Below are 17,384 nucleotides of genomic sequence, written 5' to 3'. Positions count from 1 at the left end.
CAGACTTGAACTGGAACATAGACCACACTTGTAGAGTCCCTGACCGCGAGTGTAGGGTTGGGGGGGGTGGCTATTATTTAGTGGCCCCAGAAGATGAAGGATGTTGGAAGAGTGAGTCCAGGATGTTGTTTCGGTCATCAGGAGAAGAAATCTGCAGCAATACAAAAAAAGAGGCATTTCTGGAGACTGGTGGATGACCACGAGACCGGGATGGAGAAAGGACAGTAGAGCAGCGTGGCCTGGGCTCAGGGGCTCCGAGAGGCTCCCGAGTGGCGCTCTGAAGCTCCGGTCCAGAGCGAGGGAGAACCGCACCGTCCTCCAGGCCTGGGTGGGGTGACGGGTTGTGAGAGGGACAGTCTTCGCTTAATGTAGGTGTCCTCAGCAGCCTCCTTGGTCTTTTTAGGCGTGGGCGTTTTTAGAGTCTTGTGTCAACAAGGCTCCATGGGAGTGAAGTTTCTCTTGTAATCAAGCAGTACTCTGATGGAAGAGACATTGCTTGGACTTCTTTTATTAGGTTAAGTAGGGAGAAGTCTATTAACCAAAAATGAGATAAGCCATTGGGAAAAACTTTTCTTCTAAGAAATATGTATTAGACTATCTCTTTAAAAAATTTGTATTTTCTTTGGTAACTATTTCTACAAACCAAAACTCAGTTATTTAAATCTAACAAGTATCTTTTCATAGGGTATGATATATCCTACCGAGTCTGTTTGGTAATCCCATGAAAATTTTAATTATGACTTCATGAAGTATCTTCAGCTAGTAAATAGCATTTCCATAGGAAAGTAAAATATAACTTTCCTCCTGTGTTTTAATATCCAACTTAATACCCTTAGTCAGAGACTAGGAGGGGCTGGTGAATGCAAGTATGGGCAGTAGAGAAAGAGGCAGAGGAAAAGGGTGGTTTAGAATATGGGCTCTGGGCAAATCTATTAATAGATTCATGTGATGGCTTAACACTTAACAGACTCTGTGACTTGGACAAATTGATGAGTCCAAGCTTCTGTTTCCTTGTGTTCAAAACAGGATAACAGTTTTATTTCATCCAATTGTTATATGGATTAAATGAGCTTTGTTATAGTGAGAAAGGGTGTGCTATATAATATATATAATATAATAAGCATGCCATAATTTCAAGCTTATTATTATTAACATATTGTTATCAAGGGAAAGTTTAGTCCTTAGGATCACAGAAATGTGGATTTGCATTTCCTTCTTAATTCGATTAGTCTGACCCTGGATAAGTCAGTTAATATTGCTGATTCACTTTCTTGTCAGTAAATGGGGAGTGGTAGCAACTCCCACTGCAGTCACTGTAGGAATGAAGTAGTCTAAGTACATAATGTGTGTGGTGTGGTCCCGTGACATGGTCTTTACTAGCAAGGGTTTGCCTTTCTTTCCTGCCTCTAAGTTTGAGATTTCTTTTCTTTCTAGTCGGGACTTGAGAAGAGGATAGACCAAGCTGTGGAAGAGTGGAACATTGAGAAGGCCGAGGAACTCAGCAACCAGCTAGCTACTCGAGAGGTGAGTCAGCCCCACCATGACGCCCTGCTGTGCTTTCAAATCTTCTGAAATGAGTGTATGTTCTTTGCATGATCACGAGTAAGTGCAGTGTTCAAATATTTGATCTAAGATTTTCCTTCCTGTCCAGTTTCTTCCCTCTTAATCTCCCATTTATTTTGAAATACTGGGTTTTATTTTTGTCTTTAATGTTAATAAATTATTCTGATCTAAATCTTAATGCTGGAAATAATCCATGGTTGATCTTCAGCCTCTAGATTTCATCTAGTTCAGAGCTCTTTCTGCCATTTGTGCTGAAAAGGCTAGCTTTCTTTTTCCATTTTCGTCTTTAGCTCAGTTTAACTCTCCCTGAGGGCAGCCGTGAGTTCTGGGGTCACATCTCTCAGCGTGTTCCTAACCCTTTCTCCCCAGAATGCTTTCTTACTGCATATTCTAAATAGTTCCCTCAGCCCTAAAGAACTCTCAGCCTTTTTTTAACCTAAAAGTCTGTAGTATAAAGCTAATAGGTATATTGAATATTCTTTTCCCAAGTACCAAGGCATCCAGAAGATTCTCACTTGCACCTTCTGGGAGAAAGTTGCAAAATTTGTAAAACAATTTCTGTTTGCCCTTCACTCAGATACCTGAAATGTTAACAGTTAACGTTTGCTTGATCATTCTTCTCTGATTTATGTACCTTATTTAGATTTGCCAACTATGTCAATGATTGCCTTGAAAATTTTCTTTTTTCTGGTCTCAGATGCTGAGTTTTGTTGTTGTGTCTTTTTAGTCTTCTTTAGTCTGGAATGTTTCCTCAGTCTGTGTTTCTCAGGACCTTAGTAATTTTGAAGAGTAGCTGATGATTTTGTAGGATGTCTGTCAAGTTTGCTTTGTCTGGTGCTTCCTCATGATTAGATTCATGTTATGCATGTATTGGTGGGAAAATCACAGAAGTGTCCTCAGTGTAGGATATCAGAATGCATGTGGCATCTATTTGTCTATTTTACTGACGATGTTCCTTTGATTATTTGCTTAAGGTGGTGTCTCCAGATTTATTCTAACATTATTTTTCCCTGTGTAAATTAATAAGTATCTCACAGAGAGGTGAGAGATGATTTGAGACTGTGGATATTCTTTTTCTCACTATTCTTTACCTACTAATTTTAGCTGTCATTGCTGATTGTTTTCCAGCTTGAGATAATTACTATTAAAATTAAGATCTTGAAAACATTATTTGAATGTAGTTTTCATCTTTACCTGGCAAATCAGATCTAAAATTTGCCTTCAGTGAGATACTGGATTCTAGAATCTCTTATGTATGTATGTTATATTTTCCCTAAGTGATGTGCTGGGAGGGTTGGGGTCGTGGGGCTGGTGTGCACCAGGGTTGCATGTTCAGTCCCTGGTTGTCTGCCTCATCAGTGGTCACCTGTGAGCAGGAGGCAGCGTGTCAGAGCGAGCAGGAGTAGAGCCTCTGAGGCCTCAGGCCTGTGTGTTTCCTTTGAGGGTGTTGAGTTTCTGTTTCTGTTTTGCTTTGTCATACTGCTATTTTTGAAATGGGAATTGTGTACTACTGACTAGGTATTTTCCATTTTAATAATAATAAATAATAATAGTACATAATATAATAATAACAATAATATTTATATAAATAAGTAATAACCATTTAGGTTATTATTTCCTGTCACGCTTTATGACAAATGAGATTGCTTTAGAAATATACACCATTTATAGCACTTGTAAGGATAGTAAGCATTTTCTCAAGAGTTCTTTTTACTTTCATACCAGCATAACGTTTTGTTCTAATGAAAGAAAATTTATCTAGTGTGGGGTTAAAGACTTCTGGTTAAAAGGAAAAAGAGTAATTTGTGCCCTCCTCTTTTCCTTGTATAAGTAGAAAGACATCTGGAAAGTGTTTACTGGCTAGACACAGCCACTGGAGAGATACTGATGCCATGTTAATTAAACACCCGTGGAAGAATAACTAAAGTAATCAAGATGGAATTCTTGAATAAATAGTTTAGTTTGAGGTTTAAGTTTTTCAAATTTATCTCCTTGGTGCCAATCACTGGATATGAAAGATGAGATTTTGAGAAGTAAGTAATCGTGAGTTTGGGGCAGAAACCCTTTATGAATTAAAGGTATACATGCATGATAGGTGTCCTTTTGAAAGTCAGGTATACAGGTTTTTAATCAGTACCGTTTTCTTTTTTCAAGAAGCAGTGAGTGGGATGTGCTGATAAAGCCTTTGCTCAAAGGCACAGATCTCAGAGTTCTTAAAGCCTTTTCCAACTGTAATAAGTGAAACTAATTTTTGATGTTTAACATTTATAAGCCTGTGAAACCAATAGGGCAGTATCAGTATTGAGAAGAGTGAAGCCAAAAGTAGAACCTATGTCTGAGAATGGGCCTTGAAAACAGTTCCTCAAAACAGAACAGAACAAAATAAAACAAACTGGTATGTCAAAATAAAGCTGTCAGTGCACTGGCATTATGACACAGCAAGCACGTATTTTTCCAGAATCATATACCCTTAAATTCGTGATGACATTAAAGATGGGTGTAATCTGGTGTGGGGGATGGATGGCTTAAGTTCACATGTTGGAAACCAAGATTGTGCTGTCATATTTGACTTTGCCGTGTAGTAATGTGGTTACTTTGGGAAAGTCCATCCTATCGATTAAATCCTTCTTTGTTGTTAACAATCTTGGAGGAGAGATAAAAGTGGAAAAATACGTTTGGTTTGTGTCATACTGATGAAAATGTTCTAATTTGAAAAAAAATAGCTCTTAAAAAATTACTATTTATGTATGTATACATACACATGCACATTCACACACATGTTTGAGCACATTTATAGCTTCTTAACCTCAGGCCTAAACTGGAAGAACATTCCATTTATTGATAGTGATCCTCAAAAATGCCATCCTTTGGTTCTTATCTTTTCTGACATGCTTTGTTACAGTCCAGATCATACCAATGTGTAGAAACCAGTAGAAACAAGTATTTAAAATTAAGTGCTAAGCCTAGCTTTAATAAAGTAAGCAGCATTTCAGTTGAATCTCACATTTTGAAAACAGACTTTGTCTCTAGGCATCTTCATATTAGCCTGCTGAACATAAAAACCAACTTGGTTTGGCAGCAGACAGTGAATTTCTACCATTGAATGAGTCACACCTACATTAACTAGAAAATATATTGCTTTCAATTATAGCTGTACCATGTTAGGGCAAAAATGAGTGGGGAAGAGAGGTTGCCAGTGCATTCTGTTTGAGCTTTGCACCCTGAAGGTTACCTTTCTGTAAGCGATTCAGACAGGATGGCCTTTGACAGCACCAACTTAACTTAATTCCTTGGAAACATCAGTACATACTTCATGTTGTAATGTTACAACTATTTTATGTAACTTATAGTAATTAAAAAAATTATTTTCAAGATATTAATATTCATATCTAAAATATTTTGGTTATAATCTGCTACTATCTTTGCTATGGTCAATAGCCTTCAGTTGGAGTAATGATATAAAATGTTTCATATCTTAATCTTTTGCATCAACTTATTACTTCAGCCTTTAGTACTCTTAAGCACAGTATTTATTTAGAATCTAACCAAGGTGTCACAAGTACAAATGATTAAAAAAAAGTGTCTCACTTTGATAGTATTCTTCTTATAGGTAATGATAAATATTTCATTGGCAGTATGAATTAAACTGAAAATTTAATTTTAGCTTTATTAAATTTCTTAAATAGGCTACTTAGATTTTTGGATTCCAAAACAGGTGAAGTTAATAATGTTGAAATAGTAATAGCTTGTTAATATTTAAATGGGCAAGGTAGGAATGGTCTTTTTAAAAAACCAATGTTTGAATTGATTGAGTTGTATTCTTTCCTAGCTAAATACACTAAATACTGTGTAAATTTGGGGTAGATTATTAATTTGTCATTGAAGTTCTATTTTTAGAGCCATTTCCTAGAAAAATCTTAAGGCATTTTGTTGGAGAGGGATATATACACACATTTGAGGAGTTAGTTTCTGTATTTTATGTTAACGTGCAAGAAGAAACATTTCTTATGAAATATATTTCCTATTTCTCAGAAATATTTCCTATGCTACAGCACTTGTTCTGGCACTCAGAATTTTTCTATTACAATTCATTGTTGGGCTGTAGTTTCGTCAGGATTCTGGCTATAATTCACCCTTTCATTTTGATTATTAATGTCATGTCGATGTACACACTGCATTGTCTTGATGGAATAAGAGCTTCAGTTCACCCCCCTCCCCCCAAAATAATCTCCCCTAATAGAACAGTTTTGACAGATGTAGCTATCAAAGTACCTGGAGCATTTGCATATCCAGAGTTCAGAACTGAAACATTTGTTTCAAGTTTTGAGATAGAGATGCTGCCAAACCTGGTAAGTTTGAAGTTGCTTCTGATCAGTGCTGTTTCCAGAGCTCTGATGTTTTAGGAAAGTTGTTTGCTTGCATCACATACAAAAAAAAAAAAGAGCTGAGTTGATGGATATTATAGTGAAGAAAGTCTTGTGGTTCTAAACTCTTGATTCTCTAATCCAGAGGGCAAAATTATTTTCTTCCTGTTTTTGTGACTACTTTTAGAATTCTCTTAACAACCTTGATTCCAGAGGTAAGGCAGTTTGTTCAGATATGAAGCTGAACATATATTCCAATTAGCTGTTATCAGAATTTATCAGTAGAACCTGTGACTCTAAGGCGGCCAGGAGGTGCTTTCTATTTTCTTAATTATTATGGTTTCTAACCACTGAAAATAGGGTAAACGAAGTACAACTACATTAAGTAGTACCCATTGGTACATATTAAGAATTTAAAATTAAATATCTCCATTTCAACATCTTATTTTTACAGAAAGGAGATTTCCTTTGTTGTGAATTCCAGGAGTGTGTATGAAGAATAGGTTGTTTCAGAGTCATCTAATGCCTGAACTGTCTGGCAAAATTTATTTTATGTCCCTCTTTGAAATTTTACTGCCCTACCTCCCACCCCTTACTTTTTCTTTCTTTTGGTCTTTCCATTAGACAGCAGAGTGTAGGACCATTTTCTCTGCAGTATATTTCACTGATTATCACTGGGAGGGAATCCAGGACACTGGGGAAAAGAAGTCCTCACTGAACAGGCTCTTGCTGGTCGGCAGTGATCAGCCACCTGGGGAAGCTGCCTGCCAGGGAGGGAGGGGTGTGTGCCTCCGTTAAGGATCATGTAGAAATGACTCACTTTCATTAACTTTGGTCATTTCTCAGTGGTTTTTTAATTTAAACCTTCCTCTTTGTGTCATTTTGTAGTCTGTGCATAGTCCGGGGGGCTTTTCAATGGTAATTTTAATTCTTTGAAGCCTTGTTCTCCTTAGTTCTTAAAAGTAATTCAGTTATTTCATATAGATGAACAGGTAGCACAGTGTATGGAAAATCAGCTCTGCCTGTCCAGGTGAGGGAAGGCCTAGTTGAATTCCTTTACGTGGAGCTGAAAGATACGTTCTTACCTATAAAAAATGGTGTACATCCTTGAAGTTGGAGCATTTTAATATGAGAAAAATAAAAATGGTACTGAGTGAAAGGTTTTCCTCTCAAGCTTTTAGGTGTGCTTTTTAGATCTCATTGCACTGAGGACATTTTCTTTTAACCTCTGGGGTATGATTGGGTGATCACCTAGAATGGTGTTCCTTATGCTCTCTTTTAATTATGTTTATGGTGCTTTTAACAAACCTTAAAAAAAGATTTCAGATGTTACAAGTCTAATTAAAGAGACAGACAAAGCACAGTTTATACTGTAGATTTTTTCTGCAGTTCAATTAATCAGCATGTTTTCTCTTTTAATTAAAACCATTTTAGTAAATTAAAGCCCACAGCAAAACACATATATAATTTGTTTGTAATTAGCTCTTAATTGGTGGTAGTTGAAGCTTAGCACCCTTGGTTTCTTTCTTCATGATTGCCATTTTATTAGCAGCCAGTCATTAATTAATCTTTTTCTAATTAGCTTATAAAACTGTTGATGGCACATTATTGTAAATGTGATTTTAAGTTCAAAGCTTGTTAATAAGCTTTCTTACTTAGAAGAACAGAGATAAAGAAATTGCTGAAAACAGTACTACAGTTCTTTAAAAAAAAAAAAGAAAAACTGTCTTTCTGATGGGGACTGTGTAAAGCATCTAACAGCTTATGGTTAATTTTTTTCCCTTATGAATGGAATAAGTTGCTTGAATATAAATGTCTCTATCCAGGAGTAATTTCAACAGTATAACATCTTTTCTCCCCCCTTTGGAATACTGTGATCTACATATAATTTGAAGCCTTAATAGTCATCATTAAACCAGGTGTTACATAAACTATTTCATTATGAAATCAGAGTTGAGGATATGAATCAAAATATATCTTCTCACACATCATGGGCTAAATACATTTTTTTTTATAAATTGCAACGTGAATCATATATATTTATACATGTAAATATGTAATATATGTAATATATTCTAATATATTCTATACAAATATATCTTATATTTTAAAAACAGGGTTTGTTGGGTTATGCCTTGAAGTAAAAACTATTTGGCTTTAACTGATTTGAAGTTACAGGTATTAAAATAAATAACAGGTGTTCGTGTAGTTGTGCACACAACAGAGATATATGTAGTACACAAACATAGAAGCCTGTGCATGCACATTTTAAGGTGACAGTGAAATTAGGCTCTTCTTTCTAACAGAGGGAAGAAGACTTGATTTAAAGTCAGTATTGAAATGACTGGATATGGCATAGCTTATTTGCTGTCCTCCGAGCTTCGGCACCTCAGGTATGTCCGTGGAAATGTACCAGTCCCACTGGAGACATCCTGAATTCCCTGTAGCACCTGCCGTGTTAACCTGTGGTTTGAATAAAACACTATTAGCCACTTCATATTGTTTATTGAAATATACTATCAGTTTCATAAAACTTAACTTCATGGTATTCTGAGCTGTTCATCAGTATTTTTTCAAAGTTTTGAAAGTTATTAAAAAGAAAAAAATAAAGCATCATCAGTCCTTGGAAGTGCTTTTTCTTTGCTGTTTGAACTTTGCATGTTATTTCAACTTTGGCTATTTCTCTGCTTGTTTTTAAGAAGGCATTTATGATGCCATGCAACAGACACTAGAAAGGGATAGCTGACAAGGAAAAAATTAAAAATTGGATAAAAAGTAAATGAATAATGTCATATTACCAAAAAGATGAGAGGCTAATTTGTGCCGACTTTTTGCTAATTTTGTTCAAGCCTCAAAATGAGGAGCTGTCACCCGTTCTGTGTAGCACTGATGACAGTGCCAATGATCCATGAAATAAGCTGCCGCTGGCTTTGTTCTGATAAGAATGAACAAATCTGCACAATGTTCGGCTCCCAGAATCTCATTTTCATACTTGCATGCAGGCGAAAAGAAATAAGCTGTTTGCAGGCTTGATTAATCAGACATTGGAGGGGTTTTTGTCTCTTTGATCTCTTTCGTCTCCTAGGTAACTTGCTTGACATTAATGTTGAGCTTGAGTAAAGACAATCAGGAATTGTCGACCAAACTGATATAAAAATTAAAGACCTTAACACTTTAAGTACTCCAGTAATGGTTCCGCTTTACTTCAGAAAACATCTGTTTTCATTTAATTAAAGAACAAAAGAGAATGGCATAAATATTTTTCATAGAGACCTATTATTCCATAAAAAGTTAAAGTATGATAATTGGTATTTTTAAATAAGTGCCTTGAAAGTGTGCAAAAGGGAGGGAAACTTCATAAATCTGTTACAAGCTAGTAATTTGAAGATGAGTAAAATTTTTTATGAAATGGATGAGAAGTTTACAGTGATGCTAGATGAAGCTGTTTGAATCAGATTCTTCAAATGATTATCAGCAAACTTTAGCAGGGCAAGGTTTAGCAAGAAAAACTAACTTTATTTTTCAAGTTTGTCTTTTAAAAATCTTGACTGTGTTACACTATGTGCCATTATATCTGTTTTACAACCCAATATGATTTACACATGCTCAACCTGTAAAATTGAAAGGAATTAAAAAAATGTCGCCGTGCATTTGCTTGAGGTTATGCAGACGCTTTTACAAATCTTCCAAGTGGCTGTAAAGATGAATGCCTCAAGGGTCCAGCCAGGGCCCTGCTTTTCCAACCAGCTAAAGCCCTTATCTTAAATCCAAGCAAAGTACCATTAATCTTTTTGAAAGACCTTTTATGGCTTTTAATATATCCCAAATTAGAACATTTTACACCCTTGGTTCCTGAAATATGGTGATAAAAAGCCTTTAGAGCTTAATTTTCCTTACCGCTTGCTCTGACCAATTTGCAGTTCTTTGTGATAATGTTTAGACACCTTAATTAAAATGCAGCAAAATATTGGATGTTCTATATGGAAAATGCTGATACTTTTGCGACACGTAGAAAAAATTCTGTATATATTTTTATTCTTGAAAAAAATTTCTTCCCACATGGTGTTGCTCTAGTTATCTGATGACCCGAAACCATTTTTTAATATAAAAACCATTGACCAAGCTTTTGTGATGTTTACATTGGGCCCGAAGATGCTTTTTTCTTTTCAGAGGAGTGAAAGGGGGGATTCTTGGGGGCCTATATTGTTTGTTTGTAATATTGAAACATAGCATAGTATTCTTTTATCTTCTGGAGCTTGGCTTAGTCTTCTTGCCTGGGAAAACACCTTTCTTCTCAACTGTCTCTTCTGTAGAAGATCTTATGATCCTTTCAGATTTCCAGATATTTCCGTTTTTTCTTTTCTCCTTGGGAATAAGTAAAACACATTCGTCTTAAGCATGCAAAGGCCCTGGCATTGATACGACTTTTCATCATCCTTACAAGCTAAAAGATCCTTTTAGTTAAATACATAGACCAGGCTTGTTTAATGTTTATCAGTTAAAGAACATTTCATTGAACATAACCCCAGGCAAAATACAGTTAGAAAATACAAACTTTCCTACAAACAAGCCTGAAAGTATTGCCTATGTACCTGATCGCTTACGCTGTTCACTTAGTCTACAAAACAATGGAGCCCTCTCGTGTAAACACATGTTTCTTACATTGTCATGAGTGCTTTATAAGAAGTTTACTCTGTCTTATGTGGTGCATGCACGCTCAGTCTTTGCTGTGATGCCGATTGCGCTGGGTTTGGCCTTCATGTTGCTAGAAATTCTCCCTTCTAAGAGTATGTGACTATGCTGAAAGGAGTTCCACGTGAATCAAATGACCACAGTCAGCATCCAGACATATTGAGATAGATGGTCTTTGGTTTGCTTACTCCAAATCCAGAAAACCCATATTGGGAAATTTCAATAAGCTAAAAATAGAAGCTACACCCTAATTTGCGACAGTTTCAGGAAATAATTTTGTCCCACGGTTAATGGTACATAGCAGCTGTATAGTTCAGGTCATTTTTGTTTCATACTCAAAAGTATAGGCTCAATTTAAATAGAATATAAACTAGCTGAGGTGGGGTGATCTCAGCAAAGCTATCATATGTCAGCTTTGTATTTGCTGTCTAACACGTAGGAGTATAATTAGACAGACAAATACTGGATTCCGCGTTTTACCTTTTGGAGGTGGGAGACAGAGGAGGAGACTGTCCTCCATGGACGTGGGGAGACGCGCGTGCCTCTTAACCAGAAGTGGTAAGCTGCGTGCGCTGACAGTAGGCGGTTCCTCAGGAGCACTTCCTGCTCCCCTCGCGCCCCCGAGCACCCTCAGCCAGGTGGGGTCGTACTCTGACCAGAGGGCTGCGAGCAGAAACGCTGCGCGTCGCTTTTGGACTAAAGCACTGAAGAGGCAGTGTGAGCCCCTCCAGCCAGCTCTTCTCCGCCGCTGAGACTCGAGAGCCGCGTGTTGAGATGCTGGCAGCACCAGATGGAGAGCCTGGCCAGTCCACAGCTGATGTGAAGTGAAACAGAAACAAAAGTTCAGCCAGTGAGATTTGGAGATTTGTCTGATACTGCCATTTTGACTAGCCTAGCCCAACAGGCACTAACGTGATTTTTTTTTACATTTATGACAAATGGATGGCATTTTAGTCAATAGGAAATCCATCTTCATAATGAATGATGCCACAGCATTCTTCTGAGCTTCATTTTCTCCTTCGATGAGGAAGCTACAGCCCTTGGATTCTTAGCCTTTTCTTGGTTGACTTAGATGAACTGTTCTGTGGTGAAGAACTGAAAGTGAAAAGAGCCAGGAGAACAGGGCGGGGATTGACGCCATCAGCTGTAACAGCCCCTACTCCCTAGCTCCCTGCACCCCAGCCCTCTTGTTCAAAGCCGTATCTGCAGCGCCTACAACAGTGCCTGGCAAAATAATGCCTTTGTGCCCTCGTTATATTGGTTGCATGAATGTCCTCATTGTGAGAAAAGATGGTGATGACGGTAGTGGTGCTGGTGTTGGCTTGGGTGTCAGGAAGACTCTGAGTTGGTCTGTTGTCACAGGTGGGCTCGCAGCCACAATCCACCCTCATTCCATCAGTGGCTTTCCTCTGGGTTTCGACCACCTCAGCACACTGGCTTGACTGTCACATTGCTTGCATCTGCTTACCTTCTTTATGTGTATTCTTCCCTGGACTGAAAAATTGGATCTGTTTTTGTTCTTGTTTGTAAACGCCGGACAGTGCTTGACAACCGCTTGTTTATTTCATCCTAAAAGAAGCTGTTCTCCAAGGTGAGCTGAAAGGAGTGGCAGGCAAGCCAAACCTCACTTTCCTCGGTCAGCTTTTCTCCTTACCCGTGAGCCCCTAACCGCCTGCTGTGCCTCACTGTTGGCAAGCAGGTCCCCAAACCTTGGGCTCTAATTCTCTGCCTGGAGAGTGGCTTCTGGGTCCTTTCCTCTTGTCCGCAAGTCTGCTGGCTGCTGAAACTCAGTAGGCTGTGGTCAGAGAAAAGGAAAGAAACACCAGGAAGATTTTTGTAGCCCTTGTTGTTTTAACGGATACTTTTGAGCCTTCCATGTAGGCGGGCATTTTTAAAATTGGAGCCCACTAAAAACAGAAGAGCCCCATGCCTATCCTGAGGACCAGCTCTGCGGCCAGAGGGCTGTGCAGAGTCCAGTGTCGGAACCGTAGGCTGTGGCGTAGAAGCTGAGGGGCGGGAGAAATACAAAAAGAAGTTGGTGGTGCATTGAGTTAGAGGAGTCTTGGGGGCCGGGGCTGAGAGGACGCTTTGTTCTGCGGGGCCTTGAGGACTGGGGCGGATGGATGGAAGGAGTGTGAAGAGGGGTGCTGGCAGGGAACGCCCTGCCTTTTTGCCTCTTGGCACCCCTTATATTCTTTTTTTCTGTCAGTGAGTGAAAAGCAATTGCCCATCACACAAAGTGTGTTTATCAAGTAGTAATTAGCTTTCCCGTGTTTTATTAATCACATCTATGACTGCCAATCCGAGCTTCTGATCAGTGTGAGATAACGGGTGCGCCCATACCGAGTTGCCTAATTCTAGCCCAAAGCAAAGACACTGGATGTCTCTGTCAGCCTTATCAGGGTAAATTCCTGTCTGTCCTACTGAAATGCGTAAAGCGCTTCAAGATCTTCATCCACAGGCTTGGTGGACCCTCGAGGGGCCTTGGTGTGGGAAGGCGCTCCATCCGGGCGACTGGTCCAGCTGGGTGAAGGGCTAAGGGAGGAGAGGAGAGAAGGAATGGCATCTTTGCATTTGTGGTGGGACTTTGGCTGTTTCAGAGGCCCAAGCATTAGGAGTTTCCATTCTTAGCATGTGTAAAATAAGGTTGACCTGGCTTTCTTACCCACAAATTCTCGAGTATCTGTATCACTGTAATTCTTGTATCAGCTAGAATATTTATTTTCGCTTTTTCTCCTTTGTAATTCTTAGCTTGGTGTAAAAATTGCCAGAGCTATTGCCTGCCACAACTTTGTGACAGCCAAGAAGGAGGCTGAAAATTCACAGGTTGCACGAAAGAAGAAGAAACTTGCCTGGGGGTGAGCTTTAAGACTTTTTTTTTAAAATTAGTGATTCTACTAACTTCAAAGCAGTTACAGAAATCCTGTGATACGTTTTGTGAATCCAGTTTGTGCATAGTTGTTATTCATTTTATTCTTTGGATCTTTGCTGAATGTTTATCAGATTGTAAATATAGAGGCATGTCTTCATCCTATTTGATATTTATTTTGTAATTGATGGAGTCTGTGAAAACTTTTTTATTTTACTTTGGCCCTTAGTAAACATGTAACTTCAGTAAAATATTTAGAAATGATTCATTTTCATGTTCTTCATTTTAGATTTGAAGCAAAGAAGAGGTGGGAAACCAAAAGCAACATGGGATATATGTGACTTGCCAGAGTTCTTCAAGACCTTTGAGGCTTCACTCGAGTCTTCAGTTGCTCAATTTACTAAAAAAGATTTTCCTGCTTATGTTAACTATGCCAGAAAATTGATGGAAATAGAAAAAATAAGCATAAAATTTGGGAGTTGATTATCAAATTGTTTTTCATTCTTTTACTGAAGAGTCCTTCCCATTGAAGTGAGTGAAGTGGACCATCCCGTTATTTGTGCAAGTAATCTAAGCATACGTACAGGGAGGGGGAAAAGATAGGACTTGATTTGTTTGTTTATATAGACCTCCAGTGTAAACTCGGCTTCACTTTTCGTCCATTTGCTGGAGCAGAGCCAGTGAGCTCCTTGTACTTCCTTATCTGCAGTCAGTGTGACTGCACTGACTGTGGAGTTGTGTTTTTAAGATGGTATTTGTTTATAATGGATTAGTCATAAGTGCAAGAAAGATCCTGTGTTTACAGATGACTTTATCTTAATGTTATAAAAGTAATTATCTGTTCTTTATTGGAGGCAGTAGAGTTGATATTTCATAGTCACATAATAAAGGCAATTGATTAATCTTTTGTACCTTCAGATTAAAGAACACCATTTTAAAAAAGGACAGAATCTTACAGTATTTGGAGAATGATTTAAATTCAGGTTCTCTGCCTGGAAATGTCTTCCTAAATATCTCTCTCAGCCATGTCGTTCTTTAAATTATGAGATGGTTCTTAGAGAAATTGATATAGTCGTACTAGACAGTTATAACTCAAGACATTGTAACTTTGAACCTTCTAAGAACAAACATGATTTGATTGTTTTCATTCCTCTTCCCCATTACTCTGGGAAAGACTGAGTGATTGCATAAGGATAAAGAAGACTGGTGCCCTGCTAAGTGTTTTACTGGTGTGTTTCAGAGTCCTAACTAGAACGGGCTTTGAGAAATTATCTCAAGCTGGTGGACACGCCCACAACTGGATGATGTGATTTTCTTTTTTTGGCAGGCCTGGGTTATTTTGGCATCTCCCGCTTGGTGCTCAGGAGAGGTCAAGAACTGCCTGTTGTGGTTTTTTCCGTCAGTTCTTTTCCCTTCCTGCGCCTTCATCAGAGGTTCTCTAGCCATCTGATACAAACTTTCTCTAGGTTAGAAATATAAATTCAGGAACATAAGAAATGAATCATGGTGATAGTATTTTGTTAATTTTAGACTTACAAATAGTAATCAAATTTTACTAATTTATGGTGACATATTTAATGTGTTTTCTGTTCTGGAATAAGTGAGCAAATTGTTGCCATTTAAGAGAACAAAAATCATATCTTGCTTCCACTTAAGTGATGAAAGCCAGTGTAGTAGAGAAAGTGAGATTTTAGAAAATTGTGTCCCTACTTATGGACTTAATCATTAAAAGATACTCAGATCAAACATTGGAAAATCTTATATTTTAAGATTTAATATTCCCTGTTGAATTTTATAAATATAATCATACAGCCTTTACCTGTAACATCTTACTTTAACCTCTTAGTAGGTGAATGCAAACTTAGAATATAGGAGATTTTCCTCTAAAAAAAAATTCATCATGGGGGAAATATCCACTGCACAATCCATTGGTTTTGTCTGAAATATGAAAAATGTTCTCTCTGAGCAGGCAGGTAGTGTAACAGTCTCACGTACGGGGCTCCAAGACAGTCAGTCATCTCCCTGCATTGTCTGCTCACCTTTTCCCGCTTATCTACTTCCTTAGCACATGTCATGACCCCTGTGGACACATTTCCCCTCTCTTCTCATGCTGAGGCCTGGCCATAGTGGTCACCTTTAGGGTCTGGTTTGGGAGCCCCCGACCCAACATCCAGCTGTCCAAACCCTCCCACCTGCCCTGGGGCCAGCAGTCACTCATTCCTTCCACTCAGGAGTCCCACATGGATGAGGACGTTTTCCCTGAGTGGACGGCATGGTGGAATCAGGTCTCGGGATTCGTTGGATAAGAGAGCCGTGTTGCAGAAGTCCCTTTCTCCTCGAGGCCTGGCCTGTGAAAGAATCAGATCGTCCAGCAGAGGAAGGAGTGGGAAGGGAAGAGGATTTGAGGAAGAGGAAGGCACTGGTTTTCTTCGGTTAGCCCTTCTGGCATATCATTTGGGACTGCTTTATTTTTAATCTGCTTTAATTTGAATTTTCCTCATTAAAGCATTAAAATGGGGACATTATTCTTAGAAAACCCAGGTTGCCCCCAAAAGTATAGTCATTTGTCCTCTCCATCTGGTGACAGCGAAATAAGGGATTCTCTTTGGATCAGTAATAATTTCAGTTCCTGAAGCTTTAACATGTGCATTTACTACCATCAGAATGCCTGAATTAGATTAGTAATGTAAATGTCAGTTACTGTTACCTGAGATTAATATGTTTCAGGCCATGGGTATGCCATTAATGTAACTATGATTTACTGTTTGAGTACTTCAGGCTAAAACACCTTACTAAAGAATAGTAATTTTGAGCTTTGCAGCCCTGGTTCTGAGAAGTAACGTTGACAGTGCATTCCTCTTTGGAAGCCCTCAGGATGTTTCTGATTTTCCACAGAACATTCTCATTTCTTTCACCAAAAGGAGAGTTTGAATATATAATCTCAGGTTTGCTATAATTAGTTCTGATGACAGACCTAAATACCTTGGCCCAAACTGTAAATCAGTAGTTAAACAGGTTTCTGCAACTGATCATAAATCTCAAACTCCATATTTTAAATGCGCTTATTTTTTTTAGAGAGACAGCTACGGAAGGAACAGGCCAAGGACAGGAATAAAATGTTACCTGAGCTTTGGCTAACAGCTTAAAACTTCATCTTTAAAACATACCGAGTTCCCTGATGCCTTTTGTCTAAAATGTTATCTTGTAAATATTGTAATAACTTAGCTTATTCTTCACTCTAAGACAAGTTTGAAGTTAATTCTTTTTTATATAATTTTATTTTTTTATTTATTTGGCAAGCAGGAGCTACTCTGGTTGCTGTCCACGGGCTTCTCATTGCAGTGACTTCTCTTGTTGCGGAGCAGGGGCTCTGAAGCACAGGCTCAGTAGTTGTGGCCCACGGGCTTAGGTGCTCCGAGGCATGTGGGATCTTCTAGCCCAAGATCGAACCTGCGTCTGTTTCATTGGCAGACGAATGGATTCTTTACCAGTGAGCCACCAGGGGAGCCCCTGAACTTAATTCTTCAAAGATGAATATTAGTTTTCAGATGTTCAAGTTTTCATTTGTTGGGTAAGTATATCACATTTTTAGAAAGGTATGTCCTGCTAAACTGTAAAAAACTATCAGGTTGATCCTTAAAAAAATTGTTCACAGTTGGCATCTTACCTCAGAGGTAAGGTTTGAGGAAACAAGATAATAACCTTAACATCAGGCCCCATTTAGGAAAATTAGTGAAACCTGGTTAACTTCAGAACCAACTGAAATAATTCAAGTTTTTCCCTGTTGGCAGAAGTTGCTTTATTTTTAGTATCTGGCAGAGCAGCAAATGCTCTGCATGTCAATTTAATGTTTTTTGAAGCCAACTGTTTATTCATTGGCTTAAAATTTACACTCT

The 17,384-nt window shown here is 38.4% G+C and overlaps 1 protein-coding gene across 5 annotated transcripts in view; it reads left to right on the top strand.

Moving 5' to 3' along the window:
• Positions 1-14,430, top strand: part of FAM204A (family with sequence similarity 204 member A) — a 28,859-nt gene extending 14,429 nt beyond the window's left edge. For all 5 annotated transcript variants that reach the window (XM_070470266.1, XM_070470265.1, XM_070470263.1 and 2 more), the window contains 3 exons: positions 1,435-1,524; positions 13,371-13,477; positions 13,778-14,430. In XM_070470266.1, coding sequence (XP_070326367.1) covers positions 1,435-1,524; positions 13,371-13,477; positions 13,778-13,829 — 249 coding nt within the window. In that variant the 3' untranslated portion in view covers positions 13,830-14,430. The remainder of the gene's footprint in view (positions 1-1,434; positions 1,525-13,370; positions 13,478-13,777) is intronic.
• The last annotated feature ends 2,954 nt before the right edge of the window (positions 14,431-17,384 follow it).

The sequence above is a fragment of the Odocoileus virginianus genome, chromosome 7 (assembly GCF_023699985.2).
Source record: "Odocoileus virginianus isolate 20LAN1187 ecotype Illinois chromosome 7, Ovbor_1.2, whole genome shotgun sequence".
In the NCBI taxonomy this organism is placed as follows: Eukaryota; Metazoa; Chordata; class Mammalia; order Artiodactyla; family Cervidae; genus Odocoileus; species Odocoileus virginianus.
This window is presented reverse-complemented; position numbering and strand designations above follow the sequence as displayed.